The 26,545-nt window shown below is 42.4% G+C and overlaps 2 protein-coding genes across 2 annotated transcripts in view; one reads left to right on the top strand and one right to left on the bottom strand.

Moving 5' to 3' along the window:
* ctnna2 (catenin (cadherin-associated protein), alpha 2) overlaps positions 1 to 26,545 on the bottom strand; it is a 310,831-nt gene that overhangs the window by 103,305 nt on the left and 180,981 nt on the right. The gene's annotated exons all lie outside the window — the stretch shown is intronic.
* On the top strand, positions 8,463 to 13,049 carry lrrtm1 (leucine rich repeat transmembrane neuronal 1). Its single transcript, XM_047579696.1, has one exon. It carries the CDS (start codon positions 9,765 to 9,767, stop codon positions 11,340 to 11,342), a length of 1,578 nt encoding a protein of 525 aa, XP_047435652.1. The 5' UTR covers positions 8,463 to 9,764; the 3' UTR covers positions 11,343 to 13,049.

The following is a 26,545-nucleotide window of genomic DNA, read 5'->3' as shown; positions in this document are numbered from 1 at the left end:
GTACTCGGGGCTACCAAAAGTTGGGCCAGGCTGCTCCAACGGGCTGGGGTTTGAAAATGGGTTCGGTGGGATTTCTGTGTCCTCTGACAGCTGAACAAAGTTCCTCTGGCAAACACAGTTTAGTCACAGGCATTGTTTGCTGCAGCCTCCGAAGCCGAAAAAAAAAAAAAAAAAAGAATTCATAAAGGATGAATGTTAAAATATGGAACTGAATTAAGCATTGTATATGGAAAACCCAAACATACCGACCCGCCATATGTGGGTGTAAATCTGGCCGAGGCAGCAGCTGTAAATTCTTACCAATGCGGTGGCGGGCGAAGAATTCTGATCTTGTTTCTGTATAAAAGCATGTCCAACACTGGAAAGGTGACTGCTCTGTGTTGTGACAAGGAAGAACCATTGTGTTGCTTTCACTCTCAGCTCAGAGCACCTTGCCGTGGACATAGCTGGAAGCAATTTAGAAACGTATTAATTCTCTCTCTCTCTCAAACAGACTTCAGCTGTTGCATCGCTTCCAAAAAAGAGACACCAACGACACAGACTATGATACTGACTAGTCCTCCATTTCTATTCCTATTCAGAAACACATTATTCATCATTCTTATTCTGATTACTAGTATTATTGAACTACTCTTATAGGTTGTACGAGATGAATCATCTTGATTTTCACACAGTACAGACAGTAAACAAATATCAAATGACAGCTGCTGTAACTACATGTCAGAATAAGTGTAAAGCATATGCACTGGTCAGCTCAGGATCTTATTTCTCCTTTGATGCGGTTCTGTTGGTTTCATCAGACCATGACCTTCAGGATAAACTGGAGCAGCCAAATACTGCAATGCCCATAAAAACCATGGCTGTATATGTTGCATACGTATTTACACCCCTCACACTGTTACTATATTTTTGCATAAAAATGACGCAGAGGAATCAGTGGAAGAAGTCCTGGCAGTAGACGAGGAGTGAAAAAAATGAAGCAGGCATATGATACTAGTGGTCTAGTGTCTTTCAGGAAAATGTTTGTACACAGCTGTGAGGTGAACCATCGTTTTCGTACTGAACGTTTTCGGTAACTGCTGATCAGTCGCCTACAGTCGGCTTTGGAGGAGTTTCAGCCCATTCCTCAGTACAGGACTGCTTCATTTCTGAGATATTGGTAGGTTTCCTCCTTCAGGTCCTTCCACAAATATGGAATATCCTGAGGGGCCGCAAATACTTTTAAGAAGCACTGTATTACATGTAGCACATATGTCGCTGCCCCAGGTGAAGGAGTCAGTGAACAAGGCACCTGAGTGGATGGCGAGTTGTGTCACACCCAGCGATATATCCTCTCTGTGTATATGTCCGAATATTCTTGTTTTGTTCATCCACTTGACAATGTGCTTTATTATTCTGGCAACAAAGTGCAGTTTTTGATTTGCTCTCTGTCCGTTTGTCTATAGTTGTACACCGCTACCGTCTGTGTGGTATCACACTGTTGATTATAACTACAGCTTCTGTTTGATTATTATTTTTTTGTTTCTGTTTTTCTACTCCGTCTCAGTCAAAGACTGTTGTAATTTAATGTATTTACCAGTGATGCGCTTATACAGATGCACGGCGTACTACGGACAAGGAACAAGCATCTCAGATATGGACCACCCACCTGGGATGTTTGACCACTAAACCATCAATTTAAAAGAGAAACAGTCAGGAGCAGCTGTGCAGGCAGAATAAAAGGACACTGGAAGAAATGGAAAACATGGTGGCGGAGATCACAAGCAAACCAAGCAGCTTAGCACAACTATAGCACTGAAAGAGGCCTTCCTGAAACCACGAGTAACTCACCCAAACTTAAACTTAAACTTAAACACCAATGACGAGAGTGAAAAGCCCAAAACTAAGCAACTGAAAAGAGCTTGGACAAGAGAAAAATGAGTAAAACTGTTTAATGTGGGATTTAAAGAGCAATTATGAATATTCTATAGGTTTCAAGAAAATAATAATAATAATAATAATCATAACTGTACCTTGTTTAGAGGGACTAACGCTCTCTAATACCCAGAGCACCATGCACTGAGTAGGAAGCCATTGTGGTTCAGAATATACCAGAAAATTCAACCACGAGGATAATTCAACTATTTTAATAATATGGAAATTACGGTCATTACTTCAAATCATAATTTCTCCACTGAAATTCGTTGTAGCCGAGCACGTTAAGGTCTCGCCTTAACATGGAAGCGTCTTTTATCCAGCTAATACTAACAAGCTTGGCAGCAGCAAGAAACACTAAACACATACAGAAGAGTAAGGTCAAAAAGCTTCAGATCTGGAATGAATAAACGTGGTTAAAATAACAAAACAAAACGAAACAAAAAAAAAACATAAAAACCCACCAACATTTATTTTAAGTTTTTTAAACCTGTCGTGACAAGAACAAAATGTCTTATCGCGTCTGTCAAATTTCCACAGTAGAGAGCAATATATATATATATATATATATTTTATTTTGTTTTGGGAGAGAAACAAAACTCGAGGCACTTTAAGATAATGCCGTTTCCAAAAACCACCCCCAGATTTATTGGCACACACCGTTTATTTCCTTCTATCGATGAAACACACTCTCTTTACCCATTCTGGCCTTTTCAGACAGATTCTCTATTCTGTTCTTTTTCCGCGGATCCTCATCATCCTCTCCCCATACAGCAACGAAAAACCTTCATCCACCTCTAAAGCCTGACACACGGGCCAATCGGGCTCACCACGCCAGTGTTCACTGGAGCAAACTTTGCATCACACAAAAGCACGCCTCGAGGAGTTGTAACCCATAGCGACAGCCATGTTCCTCCTGTCACATGCTCCACTGAACATCATGACCGTATTGTTTTTCCTGTTTTGTTTACCCCAGCTGCGGTTTGTATAAGCTCCTTTAAAATCATAGCAAGATGGAAAGAGCCGGATCTTTTATTGTGTAGGAAACTCATTCTTCTCAGTCTTTACAGTTCTGATTTAGCAGATATGTCTGAGTGATGAGTCTACAGTGGTGAACATTTTAAATGCCCAAGGCTATTTTTGAGTACATTTTGTCTGTTCCTCAGTTCAGCTTCAGTTACTGATTACATAATGGGATTATGCCATCCAAAATACCATAGGAGACGGATACTAAACACCAAAGATTAAATGAGCAAGCGTGATGTGGGCCCTCTGTCTGCATTTGACCCTCTCAAACTGAGACCGCCTCAGAGGTGCGCTCCATTCGTGGATGCGAAATCGTCTCTCGCCGTTTCCTCACCACATAACTGACAGCCACACTGTGGTGTAAGTGTCTCCCCCGACCCCCACCACGATGCCTTCTAGATGCCCATCAACATTATCTCTGCAGCGGGCCAATTAGTTATCATCTGCCTTGTATTGTTGGCCTCGCGCAGACAGACGTCCTCTGATTCAATAAATGATTTAAATAATAGGCCTGTAATCATAGATGCTGATAATTTTTAGTCTTATTTGATCCCTCAAATCAATTCAGTCTGCTCACAATACAACGCAACAGATAAACATTCTGCTGAAGAAACTACCCGAGACTAACAAATAAAATCAACGCATCATTGGCTAAGGACATGAAAGCATGCTCCGAGGGCAAAACAGGTAGCAATGGCGGGATGGAAAAAGTGTTTCCACACAACGTACAACAACATCAAACATCCAATACGTGGTCATGATGTGAGACTTTTTCTTAAAGAAAATCTTCACTCAAATAAATCCTGTTTCATTTCCATTTGCTAATTGCTTGTACAGCAATCATCTAATACAACACTTATCAACAACAAAAATATTCACTAAAATGATGAAAATGATCTAGGACCATTGCTATGCTTGTTCATTTTAAGGGGACACTGGGTGCCCATTTCCACAAGTTGATATGTTTCTTTCATGCCATGATGGAATCTCTGTAACAAGCTTTGATTGAAAATTGTCATTGATTGTGTTAAACAGACCCCGGATCAATAGGTTAAAAACAGGCCTTTTCACAAAGATCTGCTTTGGTGCGATGCCCCACCGTCCTGAAAATGAGATCCTGTAAACCCCATCCCGCTAGTAGTGTTACCTTAGCAACCGTTCAGTGTGTCGGTAGAGTACGGGAGTGAAGCTGAACAACAGGAGACTCTTGAAGAAGTTTTGCAATGAAAGGTTTGAACAAAATGTTCCTGAATGTTTGCTGACCTTGAAGTTATTTTGAGCCGGCCAGGTAGCTGGTTAGCAAACAGTGTCCAACTCGAGGGTGAAATGAATGTGATGTTTACTTTACTTCTAAAGGGATGCGCCACCCCTACGTGAAATTTACTAACTCACTGCATTCCCCAGAGTTGGATAAGTGAGAAAAGCGTTTTTAAATTGGTCCAGGCATTGTCCTAGTCCGGCAGCTGCTGTTAGCTTTAGCTTAGCCACGCAGCACCTGAAAACCAGTCACGCGTGTGCGTATTAACTTAAATAATATAAATACAACTAAGACTAAAAAATTAATTAACCAATATAAAATAAAAGTCACAACAATCTGTCGTAAATTATCTTCATAAAAACCTTGGTGTGGGGTCACACAGGCTACCAAAGACAGAAGATTTCTGGGCTTCTAAAAAAAATTCTATGCTTTTTCAGATGTTAAGTCAAACATCATTGGAAGTGTTACCTCCCTTGTACAATATCGCCTTTGAGCAGGTTGCAGAGTCTGCATCTTTTGAGGTGAAGTACAGCCAAACTTTTGAGCATTTCGCCTCAGGCAGGTGTGTAGCGTCAGCACAGCAACAGAGCTAGGGGGTCGGTACTTAAAAATTCAGTGGCACCAGAAAGAAGCACCGAAATCTGCGTTGCTTTTCGGTTATTGGTTACTTTTTCAGTCTGGTTATTACCGTTTGCATCAGCACCAGTGCGTTTATGGTACAAAGTATCGGTACGATGGTTGCTAAAAACTTAATTAAGGAGGGGCAGCGGCATCGCTCACATCTGAAATGACGAAATTCTCGCTGAATGACACATTTTCACTCTCAGGCCACTCATAACAAACTGACTGCATTGGCATTTTATCAGACTTTCTGAGCTGGCATGTATGTCACATGCTCTACCAAATGCAGAAACAGCTCCCAAAGTGAGAACTGCATGCCACATCAACTTTAAGAAAAAAAAAAAGGATGGTGTGAAAAAGTGAAACTCCCCTGCTTTAATTTCTACAATTTAGTATTTTAATTAAAAGTAATATACCTCCCATCCTCCATATTAAAATCATCTGTTTATGTGACTGTGTTTATGTGAGTGTGTCCTTAGCAGTGACCACACACGCAATCTCACACTTTCACTCCCACTTATGCTGACCTCAACTTCGAAGCAGGGAGCCAAAGCTCTTAAAAGTCTTAAACTGATGGTCTGTGTGCTCTCATCTCCTGTTCGCTCATTATAGTGCACCATGTCATTAGCTGATGGTGTAGTCATCCATTATAGCTAACGGGGATTATAGCAAAGGTGAAGCCAAGATGATTCCAACATCACAATGTCCAGATCACGTGAAGGGCAATTTTTCCTCCTTTTCCTTCGCCACCATCTATCTTTGTCAAAACTTCACTCAGTAATCATGGTTGAAAGCAACTAGAGGTCTGGTTGTGCAGACTTCCTGGTGCATCTTTCTCTGTCCACCAAGTTTACTTAGACAGACCTCAGTATGACAGAGTAACTGAGTTTTATTGCACTATTAAGCGCAATATAGAGGGTTAAAAACTAAACAGACTGAATATCAGACATGTTGCCTGCTTCTAGAGGTGCCTGTACATTCCTAGAAGTTTATTTATCCGTATGTCATTCCTCTGTCCCGCTTTTATGGTTCGAATACACCGCCTTTCAAACTTTTATTCTTTGCTAGAGTCACATACACATTTTCTGTGCCTCCATTCCTTTAGCTTGTGCTGTCCACCTTTTCAGAAATGGCATGTGTGGAATGTCACCATGCTATTGTATTCTGCGCCATTTCATGGCATTTTCTGACTAGTCTGCTCGTAAACGTGGGTTGAAGCAGCAGTCACGGTGCGAAAAATTTGCTCCAAAATGTCTGACCTTGTCTAAAGCTTCACTGCAAATTTAAACTGATGACCCCAGATTCCCACATGTGTCTCTCGTGGTAATTGTGAAGCTCCTGAAGGCAGATGGAATTTCGAAGGTTAAGCTGTGGAATGTCAGACAGGGTCATAACAAAGTACAGAGCAGTTAGGTAATTGCGCTTTCATGGTATAATTGCCGTAATCAAACAGAGAGCCAAACTCCCACCCCATTTTCTACTACATGCAGCCAGACAATGCAAACGCGCCATGCTCCCAGGTGGGGCGCACCTACATAGAAATGTATGTCAGTTAATATGTTTCTGAAAAACAACAAAGAATTTAATGAAAAAACAGAGAGAGAAAAAAAATAGTATACAGTGTTGAAAGAAAGTGCGCATCACAGACTGTGCAAAACATATGACCAACCCGTCTCCCATTGGTCAAACAGACGCCAGAATTCAACAGATAAGGCCAGCACCATCTTGCAAATTTGGAGCCAGAGTTTGAACAGTGAGGGCCAAGATTACGCCGTTACACAGAAATGCTGGAATATACACTGCCCTTATTTATTTCATTTTATCCTTACACTCACGGTCTGAGGGGACGCTTTACTGAGCGGTTATCATGGCAACCGTCAGTGATTCTGTTTCTATAGCATCCAATAAATTACTTAGCAGAAAAAAATTACATTTGAACATACAAAAAAAAATGACTTGATGTATACTTTAGTGTTTTAGTTTTGCCCAGGTCCCATCCACTAACATAGAGGAGGTGGAGCCTATGACCTATACTGCAATCAGCCACCAGGGGGAGCTCCCCATTCTTTGGCTTTACTTTTAAGGAGCCGTTATGGCATCCACACTTTATACAGTCTATATTTAGTATTCGTGTGTGTGTGTTTGTTTTTGTTTTGTTTTTGTTTTTTTTGTAAAATGCAGTGCATTCCATACAACCACTTGATGTCCTTCACTTCTCGTCCTGGTTTCAGCCGTGTGATTATCCACACGCTCCTGTTCCCAGGTACCAGACTACCTATCCTTTCAGCCTAGCATTTTAAAAGAAACCACCAAACCGTTACTGCTGGACATTTTTGAAAACTATATTTTGTCCACTCAAATTATTGTTGAACCAACTCACAAGAGCTGTGTCAAAAAGTACACGTCAACCAGGTCACCGTGAAAAACAAAGCTAAGACAAGACATCCGAGCAGTTTCTCCAGTTCTCCGCGACAGGTGCAACTTTTTATTTTTATTAGGAACATCTGTGGGTGCTGCCTGGTTCATACTCACATAACTAGGGTCTGTTAACAGACCAATACTGCCGTGCAATTACAGTAAATTGTCCAGATTAGCCTGAGTGGTTTCCTGTTTTCCAGAATTAGTGGTTTTCTGACGACCCATTAATGGCCAACTCCAGACATAAAGTGTGAATGTGGGCGAAACTTTTTTGGGGAACAGATGTTAAGACTGTTTCGAGAGACTGCAGAAACCTCATGGACGAAAACGCGAGAAAACTCAAAACAAGACCTGTTATTTCTAAGCCCTTTTTTTTTTTTTTTATTTAGGTCAGAGAATGCACTGTGGACTCAGGGCGGGAACGAAAGGTCAGGTGGTTAGACACTTAGCTGATAGGAAGAGTCTAAGATGCAGTCTCGCTGCTCATTGTCTCCGAAAATTAATGGGAGACCGATGACGAGGCTAGTAGTGATTCCGGAGAAGTGCAAAGCAAGATGAGTGCAAACCTTCCGAGAAGAACAGCTATGTTACGGCTGTATGCTAATATTATGTGGCAAGCAATTACATCTGTATTCAGAATGGATAGCCTAGCCGTAATTGACAATGACACAGAATGCCTGGCTGCGGGACAGTTTGATCAAATGAAGGATGTCATACTCCAGTCTTAACTCATTATGCTCAAGCCTTTATTGTTGGAAAGGCTGAACAACAAACATCAGTAGACGGAGACGTATTCCTTTACAAAGTCATATGTGAAGCAGGAAAGACTTGATATACGATTATGGAATATTTAAATTGAGTATATATGCACACTGTATATGTCGTTTTCTACGTGGTGTCAGTCCCATTTGATTGTTAATATGCGCACAAACGGTTCTGCAGCACACGATGCCGTGTCCAAAATTGCAACTCTGGAACCAGAAAACGGCTTTCTTATAGCGCCGTCAGGAGAAGTCCAATTCATTACAGTCAGGGAGGGAGAATGAGGAGGGCAGAGAGAGAGAGAGAAAATGAGAGAGAGAGAGAAAGCGAGTGGCAGGGAGAGGGGTGGAAGCGGGGGGTTCATTAAAGCTCCTGGTTTAAGCCCTGCCCATTCTGGATATGTAAATGTCTGAGGCAGTGAGAAAAACACAGCAAGAGAAAAGCAAGGAGGGAGGATGCGAGAGAGAGAGAGAGAGAGAGAGAAGAAGAGGGAGGAGGAGGAGGAGGAGGGGAGCAGCATGAACAAGTGAGTGAGCGATCAAGGGAAAGAGAGCAAGAGAGTGAGGGAAAGTAAGCGAGCACTCTGAATTGTGAGTGGCTTACGACACTCAGTGAACAGAAGGTGCTTCTGCATGCGCTGTCAGTGCACTGGTCTGCTGCAAGGGATTGCGCGCTCCTTTGCTTCCCACATTTACCGCCCCTGCTTGCCTACCAGCACCAGCCTCCAGCAGCCTCTTCCAGCTGGCTGACGAAAACACCGGGAGAGGTAGGGAGCGAGCGAAAACCTGCAAGCCACGGGGGGATGCGAGCGGCTTCTTAACCGACGCGAGCCGCCGCGATGACAAGGAATACTGTTACACAAGAAAACAGTGAACAGGGTTCACCTCTTTAAATCCTGATTATTGTTTTTTTTTTTTTCCTCCTTCCTTGCATTCGTCACTGAAAGCATGATTAACCGCCTGAATGGATTTAAACCTTACAAGTCAGTTCTTTCTCCCAGAGACGGACGATAATACATTTTGACAGATCTGCTGAAACTTAAGCAGGGAGGGGAGGAGAAAAGAGCAAGAGAGATATTTGAAAAGATTCCTGCTTGGTCTTTTTTTTTTTTTCTTTCTCTGGTTGTCTCTTCTTCCCTCTGATCATTGCAGCAGAGGACTGCGGAGGAGCAAAAGAGACAGAGCTCATGCATGCAGACAGGGGAACTTGCACTTCCTACCATCTCGCTGAAAGCTACTTGGATTCCTTCTCTTTCTGGCTCTTTCACTTGAAGAGAACTAAGACATTGTAAGCCTGCCAAGGATCTGGTGTCCACTGAAAAGAGAGAAGGGAGGGGGGGAGAATTTGTACCACAGTGGGGTCTTTTTTAGATTCGCACATAATTAGTGTTGGGGCACAAAGCGAGTTGCTGAATGGAGATTGTCAGCTTTTGGATAGGGGTGAGTAGGAATCTTTTTGCATAAGATCAATCTGTGAGGACAGTTTTATTTTTCACCCCCTCTATCCTCCACCCACCGCTTGATATCAAGCACAAGAAAAAAAAAAAAAAGACTCGCTCTCTGTTCTTTGCGTTTTTCGACAAGGATTTCCTCGGACTGAATAACAGAGACATACTGTCACTACTTGCTGCTAAAATACAAAGACAGAGCCAAACAGACGATCAAATTGTGTAAAAAAATGATGTGATAAATATGAATTGATAGGTGCAAAAACAATATCCAGAGTGGTTCAATGGACATTTTCTCCCCGACATCCCTGGATATTTATGCTAATGGATTTCCTTCTAATTGGACTGTACTTAAAGTGGCCACTGAAGAAGCCCCCTGGGTTAATACTGTGTTCATTGGGCATTTTTCTACGAATGGTTCCCTTGGTAGAGGGGGTTTGTCCAAGGCTGTGCCGCTGCGACAGCAAGCTGCTGTACTGCGAGGGGCTCAACCTCACAGACATTCCCCGCAATCTGAGCAGTGCCATGGGCCTGTCCATGAGAGAGAACAACTTGACCGAGCTGCGTGAAGGCCAACTGGCTGGCCTGTCACAGCTCACCTGGCTCTACCTAGATCACAACAACATTGACATTGTAGAGGAGGGTGCGTTTGACAGGCTAAGACGGGTCAAGGAGTTAGACCTGAGCAGCAACCGGATAGAGAATCTGCCAAATGGCACCTTTAGGCCCCTCCCAAACCTGCGTATCTTGGACCTCTCTTACAACAGGCTGCAGGCACTAGAGCCCGACCTGTTCCACGGCCTTAGAAAGCTAACCAATTTGCATTTGCGCTACAATGCTCTCAAGTTTGTGCCAGTGCGGATTTTTCAAGACTGCAGGAGCATGCAGTTTCTGGACTTGGGCTACAACCAACTGCAGAGCCTGGCACGAAACTCCTTTGCTGGCCTCTTCAAGTTGACTGAGTTGCATCTCGAGCACAATGACCTGGTTAAAGTCAACCTAGCCCACTTCCCTCGCCTCATGTCTTTACGTACTCTGTACATGCACAACAATCGTGCCACTATTGTTGTCAACACCCTGGACTGGACATGGCATTTTTTAGAGAAGATTGACCTGTCAGCCAACGAAATCGAGTACATCGAGCCGCATGTTTTTGAGAGCGCGCCCAACCTCAAGGTGTTGATGCTAGACTCCAATCGTTTGACCTCCGTGGACCAGCGCATCCTGGATTCGTGGTCGTCTCTGGACAGCATTACCCTGGCAGGGAATGACTGGGAATGCAGTCGTAACGTGTGTGCCTTGGCCTCTTGGCTGAGTGCCTTCCGAGGCCAGCGTGACAATTCCCTGCTGTGTTCAAGCCCTGATACCGCACAGGGCGAGGATGTGTTGGATGCTGTCTACGCTTTCCAGCTATGTGAGGATCCACCAACAGAGGTAACCACAGCAGGCCTGTACGCCTCGACAAGGGATCTGGCCCACGGTGGCTCTGTGTTCCTGGGCCCATTTACCCTCAATCCTTTCGACGGCGAGGGGAGTGAGGTGGTCACCAGTTCTTTCACTGTCACAGTGGGCCACGAGGACCTGGAGAGCACCATGCAGATCCACAAGGTGGTGACTGGCACCATGGCACTCATCTTTTCCTTTCTCATCATAGTGCTCATGCTGTACGTGGCATGGAAGTGCTTTCCAGCTGGAATACGGCAACTGAGGCAGTGCTTTACCAGCCAGCGTCGTAAGCAGAAGCAAAAGCAAAGCATGCAGCAGATGGCTGCAATTTCTACGCCGGAGTACTATGTTGACTATAAACCGAACCATATTGAGGGAGCTTTGGTAATCATCAATGAATATGGCTCTTGCACTTGCCAACCACAACCTTCTCGGGAATGTGAGGTGTGACCCTGCGTTTTGAGTAAGTCGTTACCTGTGGTTATCTGGATATACAGTAAATCCCTTTTTGGATACATTGGGGAGGGGGCCGTCATGGGACAAAAAGGAATAATTGGATCTTTTGGACACTTTTTACACAGCGTCTCACTGTGATGTAGGAGGACTGCGCTTCATGTGGCTGACTATTTTGTGGTGGATTTACTGCTTCTGCTATCTACCGCTGATCTGAAGTCACACGGCATAATGGGCACCTGACTCTTGGACCTGTTGATGTTCTACAGAAACACATTGTGTGGAATACATTGTAAGCACTGAGGCTTTTCACTCATGGATGGATATTTGAGCTTTAATGTGTCTTTCTACTTCAGGACATTTAATTATTGTTTAAAAATAAACTGGGGACACACACAAAAAAAAGACAAAAGGAACAAAAAAAACAACCATTTGTATTATGGTACACACAATATTTGATGAACATTTAAAATATAAAGAAAAGATATGTTTAAGTTTAACTAAAAATGTAAAAATAAAAGTCTGTGTAAAATATGTTAAAAGAAGAAGTGCAAGTGTGGACAAAAAAATTTAAAAAGATAATCTATTTCTTTTGTAAACTTCAAAAATGTTTAAATAAATGAACTGCTATTCACAGCAAACTCATTTGTACATGAGAAGCCTGTCAGAGAGGATGAATGACGATAGATGCAGCTCTTACGGTCGTGGACTGGAGAGCCATGACTCTGCAGTGTATCGAACCAAAAAAACGTTAATAGACGAAATAGAAAACAAAAAAAAAGATAGCTACATAAATAAAAGGGGCAGAGGGATATCTGCATCTCATCTCCAATGTAAAATCCATCTGGTCTGAATTTTAGATCTCTTCTCTGTTTTAAATCCCACAATTTGTTGTTTTATCATTCACTGTGTAGTTCAATGTAGTTTCTTTCCCATGGCTTATCTGTGAAAAAATTCAAATGATCTATTTCATTTTTATCAGTTTGAATATTTTCATTTTTATGATATCACTATTTGTGAACCATCCAAGTAAAGAAAGCAGAGTGTCAAAGATCTAAAGCTACGTCTCTCATTGCTTCTCACTGTTTGGGTGCCACACACGCAGGAAAAAGTGGCCTCCTTTTAAACGAAGCACACTAAATTCAACAACCATCGAAGCCATGCATACCGAAAAATCTAAATACAATCCAAGTAGTATGAGAAACACTGAAGACATCACCCACCAGCTTCAAGGAAAATTTGCACATTATAATCGTCACTGTGTTTTCATGTGATGTGAAATGTTTGTTCAATACAAAGGCCATTTAGAGGTGTATATATATCCTTCTTCCTCTGGTGTTCATTGTGTAAATTAATGCACTGACAGATGTTGTGTTTCCTGGGTCCTTTGACATGAATCGTATGTTGTGTGAGAGGGAGATGGAGGATTCCTACGACTGCAGAAAGAGGGAACAGACTGCTCTCTAGTGTGCATACTCTCATACTGTGGCTGCATTTTACCTATTGTGCACCATGTTCTGCAAAACGTCCACGGCAGGGGCTACATCGGTATACTGAATTTGCAGCAGCTTTTCTGAAAAAAAAATATCAATGCATCAACTTGCATCTTTTATTTTATTTTATTTTGTGTGTTATTTTGCGATTAAATTAAGATAATGTTTACAACTTGTAAGTCAGCAGGAATAAAAATGTTTTAAGAACTCACTGACAATCATTACATAATTAGTTTCAATAAGAATACTTTTTTTTGTTTTTAATATAAAGTGTAGCTCGTTTCCTGGTGTTCTTTGAACAGTATGCAAAAAGTGGAGTGGAAACTGGGTAAGAGCTGGTTGGTTTTGATAGGTTTAGAGATGGTTTGGTGTGTGTTAAATTGGAGAACCTTGTTGGGGCTGATACAGAGCCTGGGATTAAGCCCAGACCCTTCAAAAGGAGTGCAGAGGATTTAAGGTCCCTCAGGCAATAATGACTCTGAAAAAATGCATTGCAGGGGCTGAGGATTGATTTAACTTGAACTGAGCCGCTACACACTGCTTCTGACATGAGTCATTTTAAACATAAAATTGAAAAGTGGTTTGCAAAAATGGGCAAACATTTTGACATTAATTTATGGAAATATTCCAGGGGATGGACCTAATAGATATTTTTAATTTGTTCTTGTGAATACATGATGACCAAATGCTATAGGGACTGAAGGAATGAGCCATCAATATTAAATTACCTACTTTTTCCTCGCACAGCTCTTAGGATTTCTCTCAGGTAAAATCCCATCACATACTAATCCTCCTCATTAATGTGAAGGCTATGCTGGGAATTCAGTTTTCTGCACCAAAACTAAAATTACTTACCTGTTTCAATCTTAAGTAAGTGCAAGTGACTATGAAAATGCATTTGTGTCGCCATATAAGTTAAAGGGAGAAACATGTTTTCCAACATATATTTCACACCTTCAGCGTGGTGTCCATCGATCAGTTATCAAACTATGACTCGTCATACGTCAAACGGCCATCTGAGGAAATGTCCCGTTTGGTTTAAGGCGAAAAATAAAAAAGTGCAGTGTGAGGTGCAACTTGTTGTCAAAATGAAATATAATGCTCACAACACGAGGTACTTTAATGTTTGTGGCTTTTAACACGTCAGTTAACCCTCTGGGTTCTTTCCAGAAGTGGATCAAAAGAATAACACAGGCCTATATATCCTGTATAAAACAAATACTGCTGAGGAATTAACACCATATGTAAACTGAATCAATTCAAATGTATGTAACATCAAATCACTGCAGCAAATACCTCCAAACATCCCCAGTTACACTGAACAAAGTTTAACTTAACTGTTTATATGTTATAGTACACAACTAATACATTTTTTTTATGTATTTCATGTGACTACTAAAAGCAAAATAGTAGACAAGTGCCCACATGGTTAATTATGGTGGACGAGTTAGTTAATAATTAATTTCATATGAAAAGAGTTATTTGTTAGGAGGTACGATTTAGGGAGTGATGATGGCTTAAAGTTTCCATGTGGGATTTACAAGCCATTTCTTATTTGCGGTAGTAAAGGTGTCCCACTTTAAGACTCCACGTAGATGTTAATCATAAGCTGTCACGCCATGCGTATGCAAATGACTGCTGTATGCAAGGCAGGCCGCGATGACGGAGATTTATTTTTACCCCGCATCTTCCCCATCTTATCCAGAAATTTCAACCCCTCACAGCCCTCCAGGGCTCCTTAAACATGCCAGTGCAGGCTAAATTAGAAGTAGTGAAGCTTCATTTGTAAAAATATTGGATGATTCCTGGCATAGTAGCCGGTACTGGCACCATTATTGATTTCATTTCACTTAAACAAGCAACCGGGGTAAAAGGTGATTGAGAATAGATGTGAATATTGTAAAAGCTTTGAGACCTGAGGGCTGACGTGAAACTACTTTAGACTTCTCTCCAGTCTTGCTCACCTTTACCGTCACTGTCTCTCTCTCTCTCCCTCTCTCTCTCTCCCTCTGACATGGTGGATGTGGAGAAAAACATCAATTCATCTAACTGACAACAGATCAAATCTCTGCTTGACCTGAGCCTGGGGTGATAATTCCCTGAGGGGAGATATGTGCTCCCAGACAGCATCCATTATAAATGCCCTGATTGATGACGCCCAGTAAAAATCAATACAGATGAGTGGTAACCAAAACGATCACAGTGATAACAAATGTATTCATCTCTCGCTCACATTTCCAAGCGTAAACTGATGGCTGAGGACGATATGTTTTATTTGTATGGAAATCTATAACTGATTTAGCAACTAATAAGTGGTTGACATGGTGATTCGGCCGTTGCGAAAAAAAGAAAAAATCATCTCACTGTTCGGTCGAGGGGGGGCGGGAAGGAGGAAAAGAAAAAGTGTGAGATTATGCGTTTGCTTTAAAAAGGCAGGAGAGCGTAACGTTGCAGAGCTGCAGCTGTTGGCCAGCCAGAGGACATGCAGGGGCTGTACGTACAATGCTAAACTATTGTCTTGCAGCCTGTGTGAGAAAAATCGAGCATGTGGTGCTGTCACGGTTGTGCACATGTGTGGTTATAAATAAGCAGACCTGGGAGTCCTGGGATGACTAGGGCCAGTAAGGAGGGGAAGGGAATGAACGATGGCCACGGAGGTAAAGTTACAGGCGCAAGGAGTAAAGGTCAGAACTACCAAATGAGGAAATTTGAAGGTGCTGCTCGGCATTGTGTGCATACGAGCGAAAGGTCAAACACTAACAGAGACTCTCTGTAATATATGGGTACCTCTTTCCTGAAGAAGTTACTTCCTGAAATCCAGATGAAACCATTTCGGTCGCACGAGCAATCAGCACCCACGAGCAGCTCTGCCAGAATTTTTTTTTTTTTTTTTTTTTTTTTTTTAACTCATCAGAATGATTAAGAAAACAGCAAAATGTGGCAACAGCAGTAGCAGCTAAGTAGTAAAACGTTGGCGTCAGCGTGCCAGGATGTGGTGCCTGAGCAGCCGCGTCAGTGACAAAGCATCACTCTGCAGATCTTTAGGAAATAGCCTGCATCACAACTTGCAGCAGGAGGAGAGGGAGGCGGGAAGGTGGTGTTTATGTGTGTGTGTGTGTGTGTGTGTGTGTGTGTGTGTGTGTGTGGGTGTGGGTGGGGGCGTCCTTAGAGACGCAAGCAGATCCTTAAAAAATAAATTAACCTGGCTTCCTTTGAGGGGAATTGATCGGGCAACATTCTGCCTTCTCGTTGGGACTGGGACTGCGCCGCATAATAAACACTTAACACCCCCTCATAACTGGATGGAGAGCTAAATCATGGGTGGCAGCATGTACTGCAGTAGGCTGCAAGGAGCTGCTGATGACTAATGACAATGTGTGGGTGGCTTTCTGCTGCTTCTTTTCCTAACAGGTGGGTTATCGAGATCAATATTCTAATCATCGTCAACATTATCTCGGAATCCAAAACCTCTGACGCAACATTTTCTCTCCGATTGCCCCCCCCCCTCATTCCTCTTCCTGCTTTCAAACCTTAAATTCTGTCACCGGTGTAAGGGTGACATCTTGATATAGCTGATATAGGATTTGCGATGTAAAAGTAAAGGGGAGCATATAGTTTATATACACTAGCGACGAAGTGGAGGTTCCAGTCCAAAAATATTGAGCACACGCTCAGACTGATAAGTTTTTTTGGAAACATGGACACAGGTCCAGTAGGACATGATAATTACATTCATTACTCAGGCTAACTCTCCAGGCAGCCTATAGCTCTCTCTGCCCACTGCTTCATTTACATGCAGCACACTGAAGCAACACTGAATTAATAATAACGACCAAGGAGTCATTATTCCTGCCTACCTATGGTATTGTAGGAAGAGCAGCGGTGGCTGCTGAAGGTGAAACTGGTTAGAGAATCGGGGCAAAGTCTGCAGCTGAATATTCATCACCCTGACTCAGAGGGAGGCAGAGGAAACGCTACGGCTGTTAGAACTATTGTAATTATTACAATATTGTGTTTTCTCGCATGCCCACAGCTAGCTAGGGTGGACCAGCCTATGCTAATGCTTTGTCTTGCATATAATATAAAACATCAGGGTCAGTCACTGATGATACACGGCAACAGCTGGGCCCGCATCTGGGCCTCCCATGTAACGTGTACGAGAGCAGATGTGGGTCAGCGCCTAATATTCAGAGAATTACGGAGGCTGAACTACAAAGCTTTATCCAGGACTGGGCACAGGATTTTCTATTCATTTATTATTGTTATTCATACCGGTGACGCAAGCGACGGGATATAACGCAAATCCGAAATAATAAAAGACTCAAATCTTTACACCTCGCACCTCGTCGGTCATGCACATTTCGAGATATATTTTTAATCCTGTTCCGTTTCCTCGTGCGCCCCACATACGGTCATATTAAATTGGACGCCTGGAGAAATGTGTCCAACACATACTCCAGCTAGAATAATCAATCGAATGAATAGACGTGAGCAAGAGACACCTCTCCAGCTCGAGGAGCACCGATGCCGCGGCGCATCGTTTCAGAAAAATAAATAAAAATGAAACACTATTTACTAAAAGCACTTAAAGGTTGTGGTAACCCAACAGACACATTTCTCCCGCGCAATCAGTTTCCAGCACAAATAGCTGAGCTAGAAGGAATACGTTTTTGCAGCAGTGACCAGCACAGGGGTGAAATATGGTGATGGTAATGCATCAGAGGGACATTCTGTAATGAAGTGTGCTTCCAAACAGCGTGAGTGCTCATAAAACTACAGTCAGGTGGAAAAGTAGGTAAGCCGGCAAACATTTGATCCTCTTTCAAACTGTGCATACAGAGAAACTTTTCAATAATTTATTCCAGAAAATATCAATAGATGTAATATATATTTTTTTTTCTTTGGAGGAAGGTAAGTATACCCTTGGCATCAGAGGTAAGTATTGATCCCTTTAGTTTTGCATGATTGTGCACCGTTCTCTGACTCGCTTATATTTTTTGACCGACCACTCAGCCTTCAGTTTCCCAGATGTGGGACGGCCCTCTGTCAAATCCCCCCCCCACCCAACATTTATATGGGATTCAAACCTGTGCATTCATTTATTCATTTGGCCTCTTTTCTAACCACTTCTTGGTGGATTTTTTTTTTATGCGTTCAGGATTACAACCCCATCGAAAGGTCCACTACAAGTTCAACGTCTACTTCGGGGCCGATGGCCTCACATTATCTTTGAGCACTCTTTGATATGATATGATGCAGAATTCATGGTTGAATCAATGATTGCAAGCTGCCCCAGAGGCAGCGAAGGAATCTATAACATTTCCATCATCGTGATTCACACTTAATCCCAGGTTCATTTCCTGAAAAGCTGCGCGGCCTGCGTGAGTTATGTCCACTGTAGGCTGCTGGTTCAGCCGTTGGTTAAGGCACATTGTTCCAAAAGGACTTTGTCTATATGTTCTTTGGAAAACCGGAGCTGTGCGCTAATGTTCGTTTTGGATAGCAAAAGGATTTTTCTTGGCAAGTGTCCCATGCTGGTCAACTCTGTGCAAGGGTTACTTACAGACCGTCTACAGATCACCTGCACCGCTTACAGATGATTTGTCTCACAGTAGAAAGTTTAATTATATAATATATGTAATATAGAGCTCTTTTTAAATCCATGACATTTTGTCTGAAGGCCTAAGAGGGATCCTGGCATGACGACACCAGACACTTCAACAGCAAAGGGAAGAGCGAACCCTAGAAGTCAGATGTCAGTTCCATCTGTCACACCCTAAGGAGGTTCAGTCTCATTTAGTCGTCAAAATTATAACAGCGACAGGGAAATAACATTTCTCGCATGTAGTTCTTCAGAATGGCATTCTGTGTGTCTGAATGTGGTGCATTAGAAGTCATTAGAAAAAAAAAACTTATGCTTATCTCATCCAAACTGCCATTTGGAGAAATATTGGCCTTTTCAACAACTATAAATAAATCTGCCATGAATAAACATTTAGATTCATTGTATCAGATGTGGGCAACTGCGGCTTTTAAAAGAACTCCAACAAGCGAAGGAAATGACATCCGTAAAAAATCCATATAGGAAAAGGATTTCCAAACAAAGCCTCTTTTGTTGCGTTAGTTGATGACTAGCAGACAGACATCAGCTGCATCCAGTCCCCATTTATCCTAAATGACAACTGCACCAAGCTCCACAATTCACGGTCCGATCGGCTCAACTAAAACGGAATCTCAAACAACGTTCAGGCATTTCAGAGGCACAGCAAGACCACAGCAGCTTCTTTATGAATATAAAGTTAACACAGGTTAAGGGAAGTAAAAATAGACAGCATTTATCATTTCCCATTTATCTGATCGGTGTCAGGATGAATAAATGCTATTCCACCCGCTCTCCTTACTGCCTCTCTCTACCCTATCTGGGAGGACAGATTGGCATCTCTCCAGTAGCCAATGAGATTGGATGCATAAATGGAATTGCCCCATTCTCCGAGTGTCAGCTGGGAAAAAAGGGGGAACGCGTTCACCAGTTCACAAAACCATTGTTCTAAAGCGCATCCCTGCTGCAACAAGTATTTAAGATGCAATTTTTGTAAACGTTCACACCGTGACACTCAAGTGCACACGAGCAAATACAGCCTGGGGGCGTCACCATGAATACAAGAGATTGACTTACCTGTCATATGAAATGCAGGGGGAGAAGACCAGCGGATCCACAGAAGACGCCAAAAAGAGACAGAGAAATGAGAGAAAAAAGCTTGTTAAATGTCTATTTTGGCCTCTGAATTTCTGACATCAAAACAGTTATTTTAAACCATTTGTGTTCAGCGGTAAAAATAATAATGAAAAAAAAAAATACATTTTTCAAGCACATCAGTCTGCAACAGATTGCAGTGCCGGCCGATGGCAGAATACAGTGGCATGTTTGCACTGGGTAGACCAGAGAATCTGCAGTAGCACAGTTAAACTGACGGTGCGTTTAATGTCTAAGTTGCGACAGCCATTGCGCTTGACAGTGAAAAGAGGAAGAGTGGAGAGAGGCGACCTTTTATTGGGAGACTGTGCTGACAAAGAGCTGTGACGGCCTGGGGTGGCACTGGCATCCCATTCTGCCAACCATGCAGCGAAACATTACAAGTCTATACGCGCTTATAACACAGACAACAGCGTTGGACAAAGGCATGTGATCACATCATGGCTGCTGCCTGCCACTAGACACACTGGTGTCCTAATATACCGTCTTATCTCATTTCTTCTTCTACCACTGCTTATCCTCACTAGGGTCGCGAGGTTTCCTATAGCCTATCCCTGCTCTCATTGAGCGAGAGGCGGGGTACACACTGGACAGGTAACCAGTCTATCGCAGGACTAAACAAACAACCATTCGCACTCACACTCTATGGACCAATCAGCCTAACGAGCAAGTCTTTGGAGAGTGGTAAGAAACTGGAGTACCTTGAGAAAACCCACCCAGACACAGGGAGAACATGCAAACTCCACCCAGACTCAAACCCGGATCTTCTCACTGGGAGGCATCAATGCTAACCACCCAAAGCTAAGTCAATAAAGTCCACATTGACACCAATCAGACATAACATTATGACCACCTTCCTGATATTGCGTAGGTCTCCCTTGTGCCTCCAAAACAGTTGTGTCATGGGCCTTCTGAGGGTGTCCTGTGGTGTCTGGCAACACAATGCTGTTAGCAGGGCCCTTTGGGTCCTATGGGCTGAGCGGAGGGGCCTCTGGGGATCAGGCTTTTTCCAGCGCATTGCACAGACACTGGATCAGTTTGGGGAATTTGGAGGCCAGGTCAACACCTTGTGCTATTCTTCATGTTTTTTTGAGTTGGTCATAGGTTGCCCCTAAACTCAGATGGTCATTGCTATGGGGTGGGGGTGTCTGGTCTGGTCTGGTCTGGGTGGGTGGTACATATCTAAGCAACATCCACATGAATGCTAAGTCCAAATGTTTCCCAGCAGATCACTGGATTGTCACAAGATGGTCAATGTTATTTACGTCTCTTGTCAGTGGTTTTAATGTTATGACTGACCAGTGTATAGTTCAATACAACTTGTCAGTTCTTGTGTGTAGGCTCCATGTATTAGATGTCCGGTCACAGCCAGAAGGTTCTGGGTTCAAATCCATCGTCCGACAGAGGCCTTTCTGGGTGGAGTTTGCATGTTCTCTTTGTGTCTGCGTGGGTTCTCTCCGGGTACTCCGGCTTCCTCCCGTTTCCAAAGACATTTTAAATTGTGTGAGTGTGTGCGCAGGTTATAATTAGAAAAGAGAAGACTTCGCTTTTACTTCTTCCTAGAGGTTTTCATAAATAATAACAATCTGTCACAGGTCCTTTTTTATGATGTGGTGCAAGTCCTTTCACTTTTGATACTTAAAGTACATGTACATTTGTATATTTTTGTACTTTAATTTAGGCAGGAAGGCACAATTTTAAATGGTGATAAATAATTTATATGTAAATGCTTAGGCATAAATAAAGGATCTGAGTACTTCTTCCATTAATGCACTGCGATAACAGCCCCCTGTTCACTGTGAAAAGCATTCAGCCTTCCTCCGTCACCGCTACAGCGTTGCACAAATTGGAAAAACAATGTGGTTGGTGTGATTGAAATCAACTTCCAGCTGTCTAAATTCACTGATTAAAACACACCTGGGAGGAAGCCATCCACAGTGAAATAAACACGCACGGTTCCTCTTTCCATTTTTTCCATTTTTTACCCCGACGAGCAGATAAATTAGCATTTACTTTCAAGGTTTTGCGGTGCATCGTTATCAGTGTATTTTAATATTTCCATCATTATAAATGAAGTGTGACATTGAAAATAGCTTCAGGATTTGATAGTCATGAGATATTCTAGGAATCTGCCCACGGCGTCAATCATTTGTGAATGTTTAAACTGTGCTGTAACATATCGTATGTTGGTTCGCCCACATGAGAAGTAATCAGATTCCAGTAAAACAAACATGGGACCGTCCATTGCTTCACTTGAAAAAATTACTTGTTTCACACATTATATACTATGGCCACTGTGCAAAGCCTTCTCCAGCACATCCCAGAGATTCTTAATGGGGTTCAGGTCTGGACTCTGTGGTGGCCAATACAAGTGTGAAAATGAGGTCTCATGAACCTGAACCACTCTTTCACTTTTTTGAGCTCCATGAATCCTGAAATTGTCATCTTGGAATATGCCCGTGCTACCAGGGAAGGAAAAATCCATTGATGGAATAACCTGGTCATTCAGTATAGTCAGGTAGTCAGTTGACCTCATTCTTTGGGCATAATGTTGCTGAACCAGAAGCTGAACAACTGCAGCTACCCCAGATCATATCACTGCCCCCACAGGCTGGTACAGTAGACACTAGGCATGATGGGTGAATCACTTCATCTGCCCTCAAGCAACCATCACTCTGGAAAAGAGTAAATCTGGACTCATCAGACCAGTTTTTAATAATTCGTTGGACAGTTCTTAACCCAATTTTAGTAGTTTCTTCAGTCTCCTTAGATGTTTTGGATGTTTTCACTGCTTGATGTGTGCCAGTTATTTGACCCTTTTCGAACATCTTTTCCACAACCATGAGATGTGTCTTTCAACATGGTTGTTTAAGAAATGAGAAGATAAACATCAGTTGGGGTCAAATAACTTGTTGCCATCTGAAAGATAATGGCCCATGCAGTAATTATCAGATAGGAGGCTCCTACATATTTGCTTTGTTAAATCCAGGTGGCGACTTTTTCCCTGCCCAGGCAGTTTATATATATATATATATATATATATATATATGGTCCTCACGGGCTGTGCAGACCACACTGACCATGTTGGCAAATGAAACCAATAACCTTTGATAATAACACAATAAAAAATGCACGATCACAGCTCTGGAGCTTCTGATTTATGACAGCAATATTGCTTTTAGTCAAGGCATTACAAATTCCACTTGGCTCCAGTTTCAAGGCAAATCGTGTGAAGAATAAACAAGAATAACTCATATCACGTATTTAAAAGGGAAACAGGTGCGTGTCAAAAAGAAGAGGACGCTCGGTGGTTCATTTACTGTGCAAACTCAAATGATAAAGCCCAGATGGCCAGATGAACTGTGGGAGTGTGGGAGGGCTGAAAATCCATAGAAACCCATATATATAGTAGACAGTGTTCAGTGTGTCAACCACAGAAATCCTCGGTGATAGTGTCAGGATTCAGACACATTAGATATATTGTGTAATACATGTGTGTGAACAGTAATGACATACTTGTATGTTTGGTCTTTCTTCCTCTACCTTACTGTTGTATGATTGTTCTAGTTGTTTTATGCTTGTATTCAGTAGGTTGGACTAGATTAGCAAGTCTAGACTCTTATAGACTCTAATAGTTAATGCATCTGCATCAATTTGACCACGTAGCTATGGCAACCGTATGCAGATTCTGCAAACAATGTAACTACACGTTGTGGTGATGCAGAGTGCAAGAGCTGCAACTGGTCGGCTTGGAAGGAGCGCATTTCCACTTTAGTATTTACGGCCTGTTCTCCATCTCTGCAATTTTTAAACAGATTGTTTTGGATCGATAAAGATGGAACACATCAGGGAAAGGTTAAGTGAGGAGGTTCGGAGACATTTGTACGACTCGTCTTTTGGCGAAATTTCAGTGAAAGTTTCTGGCTCCATTGTGGAAAGTGAAGCAGGAAGTGGAAAAAATAATGATAATAATAACCTGACTGAGCATTTGGGTGGCATTTTTACAGAGCGAGCCTGACTGACGAGCAAGCAAGTGTAGATGGATGGAAGATCTGCCTCGTGTGTTTTAACGTCTGTGACTACCATAAACACAGAGTGTCAACTTCATCAGAATTAATTCAATCAGTCTCACAATCAAAATGGGTGCTCCGAGCCCCTGCTGCAGGGCTTAGTGACGGTGTGCGCAGAATGAAAAGGCACATTAAAATGGGCTGGAGCATGCAATCCCCCAAAAAGGCATTTGCTGCGCTCTGCATGCACCAAGGACATGCAACAGTAAGGTCAGGATCACGCATTGGCAGAATACTGAGTAAGGCAGCCTCCTGGGCTGGGAATCCTGGATCTAGATCATCCCCCTCTGCCCAACGCTCAAACGTCGGATCGTTCTGCATGCGCTGTCCCCAGGGGCTTGCTGAGAACGTCTGACACGCAGCACAAAGTCTTAAGCATGAGCCAAGTATAATGCAAGAATAAAACTAAGGGAAATGAAACTGTACATATTAGTTTGTATTCGGTAACCTTCAGACTATATTCACAAATTACCTGCAAAAAAGCAAATACATCCTTATATATAGTAATACATATATCGTACTGTAAAATCTAAATAACTCTCGATGTGCTTTGTAACGAAAAATAATAATAACACATCAAGGTTCTCTGCTCTTCCTTCATTTCGTGAGAGCTGCACAGACAGGGGACCTGGACGCGTCTTTATACTGTTGCTAGGAAACCGTAAAGTCAGCTGCTGTCCACTTGTTTGCCATTTAGCTAATGTTATTCTAACTGAGGTGGAAACAAAGTCACGACGCCGCAACTCTGATGCCATTTCTTCTCTCTCTCTCTGTCCCCATTTAAATGAGAAGAAGACACTGGAAGAAAACACCCCCTCTCTGTTCCCATTGGATTAGACACCAGGAAAAAAAAAAAAAAAAAAGCCACAGTAGCGTAGAACGTTTTTTGCGGCACACACTTGAGCGCTTTTCAACTCGGGGTGCTCAGGGCATTTCTAAAATACAGGCAAGGCGTGCTGGGTGGATAAAAGCAAGGCGCCCCGGGTGAATAAGCGGTATATTAAACCCTTCAGATCCAGTAAAAAACAATTACAAAAGGCAACATTCACTGCCAAGAAGGTGTCCGGTGTGATCTCTGCCTCACTGCAGAGACCAGAATCGCTAAATTCAGCCAATCCTCGGTAAGCCTTATATCAGCAGTGAGTCTGGACCTCAGTTTGGCTTTTATTACAAACTTTGAGTCTTGTGAACTGTGTGCACGTGACTACATAAATAAGTCAGCCCAATGTGATTGTTATGAGGCAGTGAAATTAGAGCATAGGAACTAAATCACAGCATTTTCCTTTTATTTATTTATTTATGTATTTTTTGTAGAATTTCATATGCACATACCCTTCAGGCAACTGTTGTATCCTTCTCTCACTGAAAGCATCTGGGACTCAAGTGTGGGAGTGGGAACGAGGGTTGTTGTTTTAAAGCTGGCACTAATGAAACCCATGGGTTTGGGATGACAATGGGAAGATGGTTGATGAGAGAGTAGTTGGTCCAGTTTGTGTTTGGCGACGGGAGTACGACAGAAACGGAGAGAGAGACGGCGAGAATGAAATAAAATGGATCCATAACGTCAGTTTCAGGACGATGCAGGGACTGTTGGAACATGCCATATGGCGATCTTTTGGGCTTTGAGATGTCCCGATGAAATGAAAATATTCCAGATTTTTTTTGGACTAAAAATAGCAGGAAACTTCAAACGCGCCCCATCGGCCATATGCCAACAGCTCTCCGTTGGTCGCAACGCTGAATAGCACAACCTAATGTGTAAGGACGGGGAAAGGAAGAGAAATATACAATAATTTAACGAATGTATTTGATTTATTAACGGATAGAAAGAAGCATTTAATATTTTATTGGACCTCAAACTAAATGAATTGTCCTTTTAATGTCCAGTTAAATGTTTCCGGAAGTGCAAGATCACTTCTCAAATCTAAGCACAACCAAGTGAGGTGCAGCAAAGAGAACAGATCCCACCTAAAGCACACGTCTCAAAGTTTTGCCTTTCTGCTACTCGCAGATGAGTGATGATATATATTATGCATTATATTTTCGGAACTTCTCAACCTTGGAGTTGTTCATCTACGAACGAGGCCATAGGAAGATTGATTGCATCGCATCAACACTACATGAAGAGGTACTGGCATTGTTTCAGGCAGCATTACTGTTTTTTTAAGATGTTTAATTTCCTTGAATGCATATATCAAGCACGTTCAGCTCTCTAAAGCTTCGAGTACAGAGCAAGGAAACACTAAACATTTCCCCTGTAAGTGGCAATTTCTTTAAGTACTGGCCTTGCAAGACGCTCCTATGCAATTATAAAGGGAAGAGAGCGAGTATTCAAGTCTGAAAACATGTTTAACAAGTTGCATAAGACCTCACAATTATGGTTTATTTATCTATTTTTTTAACTGCTGTTTCTTATTCAGTTGTACAGCCAGATAGCCTCAAATAATCCCCAAATGTATTTTCCTCGCTAGCGCAGACACAAGGATATTTTAAACTCTGCACTTGTGTCTTTTATTTCTTTTTACCGTTATTTTTCTTTGAGATTCTGCCAGCTTGTCTAATTTTTCCCCGTTTCCCAACAGCCGTGAGTAATGGCCGGACATTCACTGAAGACAACGAAATAATAAATAAAGTCTGCACCACGATAAACCGAACGGAAGCCCCTGACACGCACACGTGCAGCGCAATGGGAGCGATGCATGTTTCCACGAGATTCAGATGCCGGCTCCAAGATAGGTTTAGCATTTCATATCAGGAAAGATGTGGTAATCGTTTACACGGTTAAATAGCCTGTGTTTTAAATTGTGTTTAATAGGAGTGGTCACAGTATGAATAATAGAAGTGATAATGATAAGGAGTGGGCACAGTTCGTGCTGTTGTTCT

Source organism: Mugil cephalus, chromosome 2 (genome assembly GCF_022458985.1).
Source record: "Mugil cephalus isolate CIBA_MC_2020 chromosome 2, CIBA_Mcephalus_1.1, whole genome shotgun sequence".
In the NCBI taxonomy this organism is placed as follows: Eukaryota; Metazoa; Chordata; class Actinopteri; order Mugiliformes; family Mugilidae; genus Mugil; species Mugil cephalus.
The sequence above is the reverse complement of the archived record's forward strand: the minus strand, read 5'-3'. Positions and strand labels throughout refer to the sequence as shown.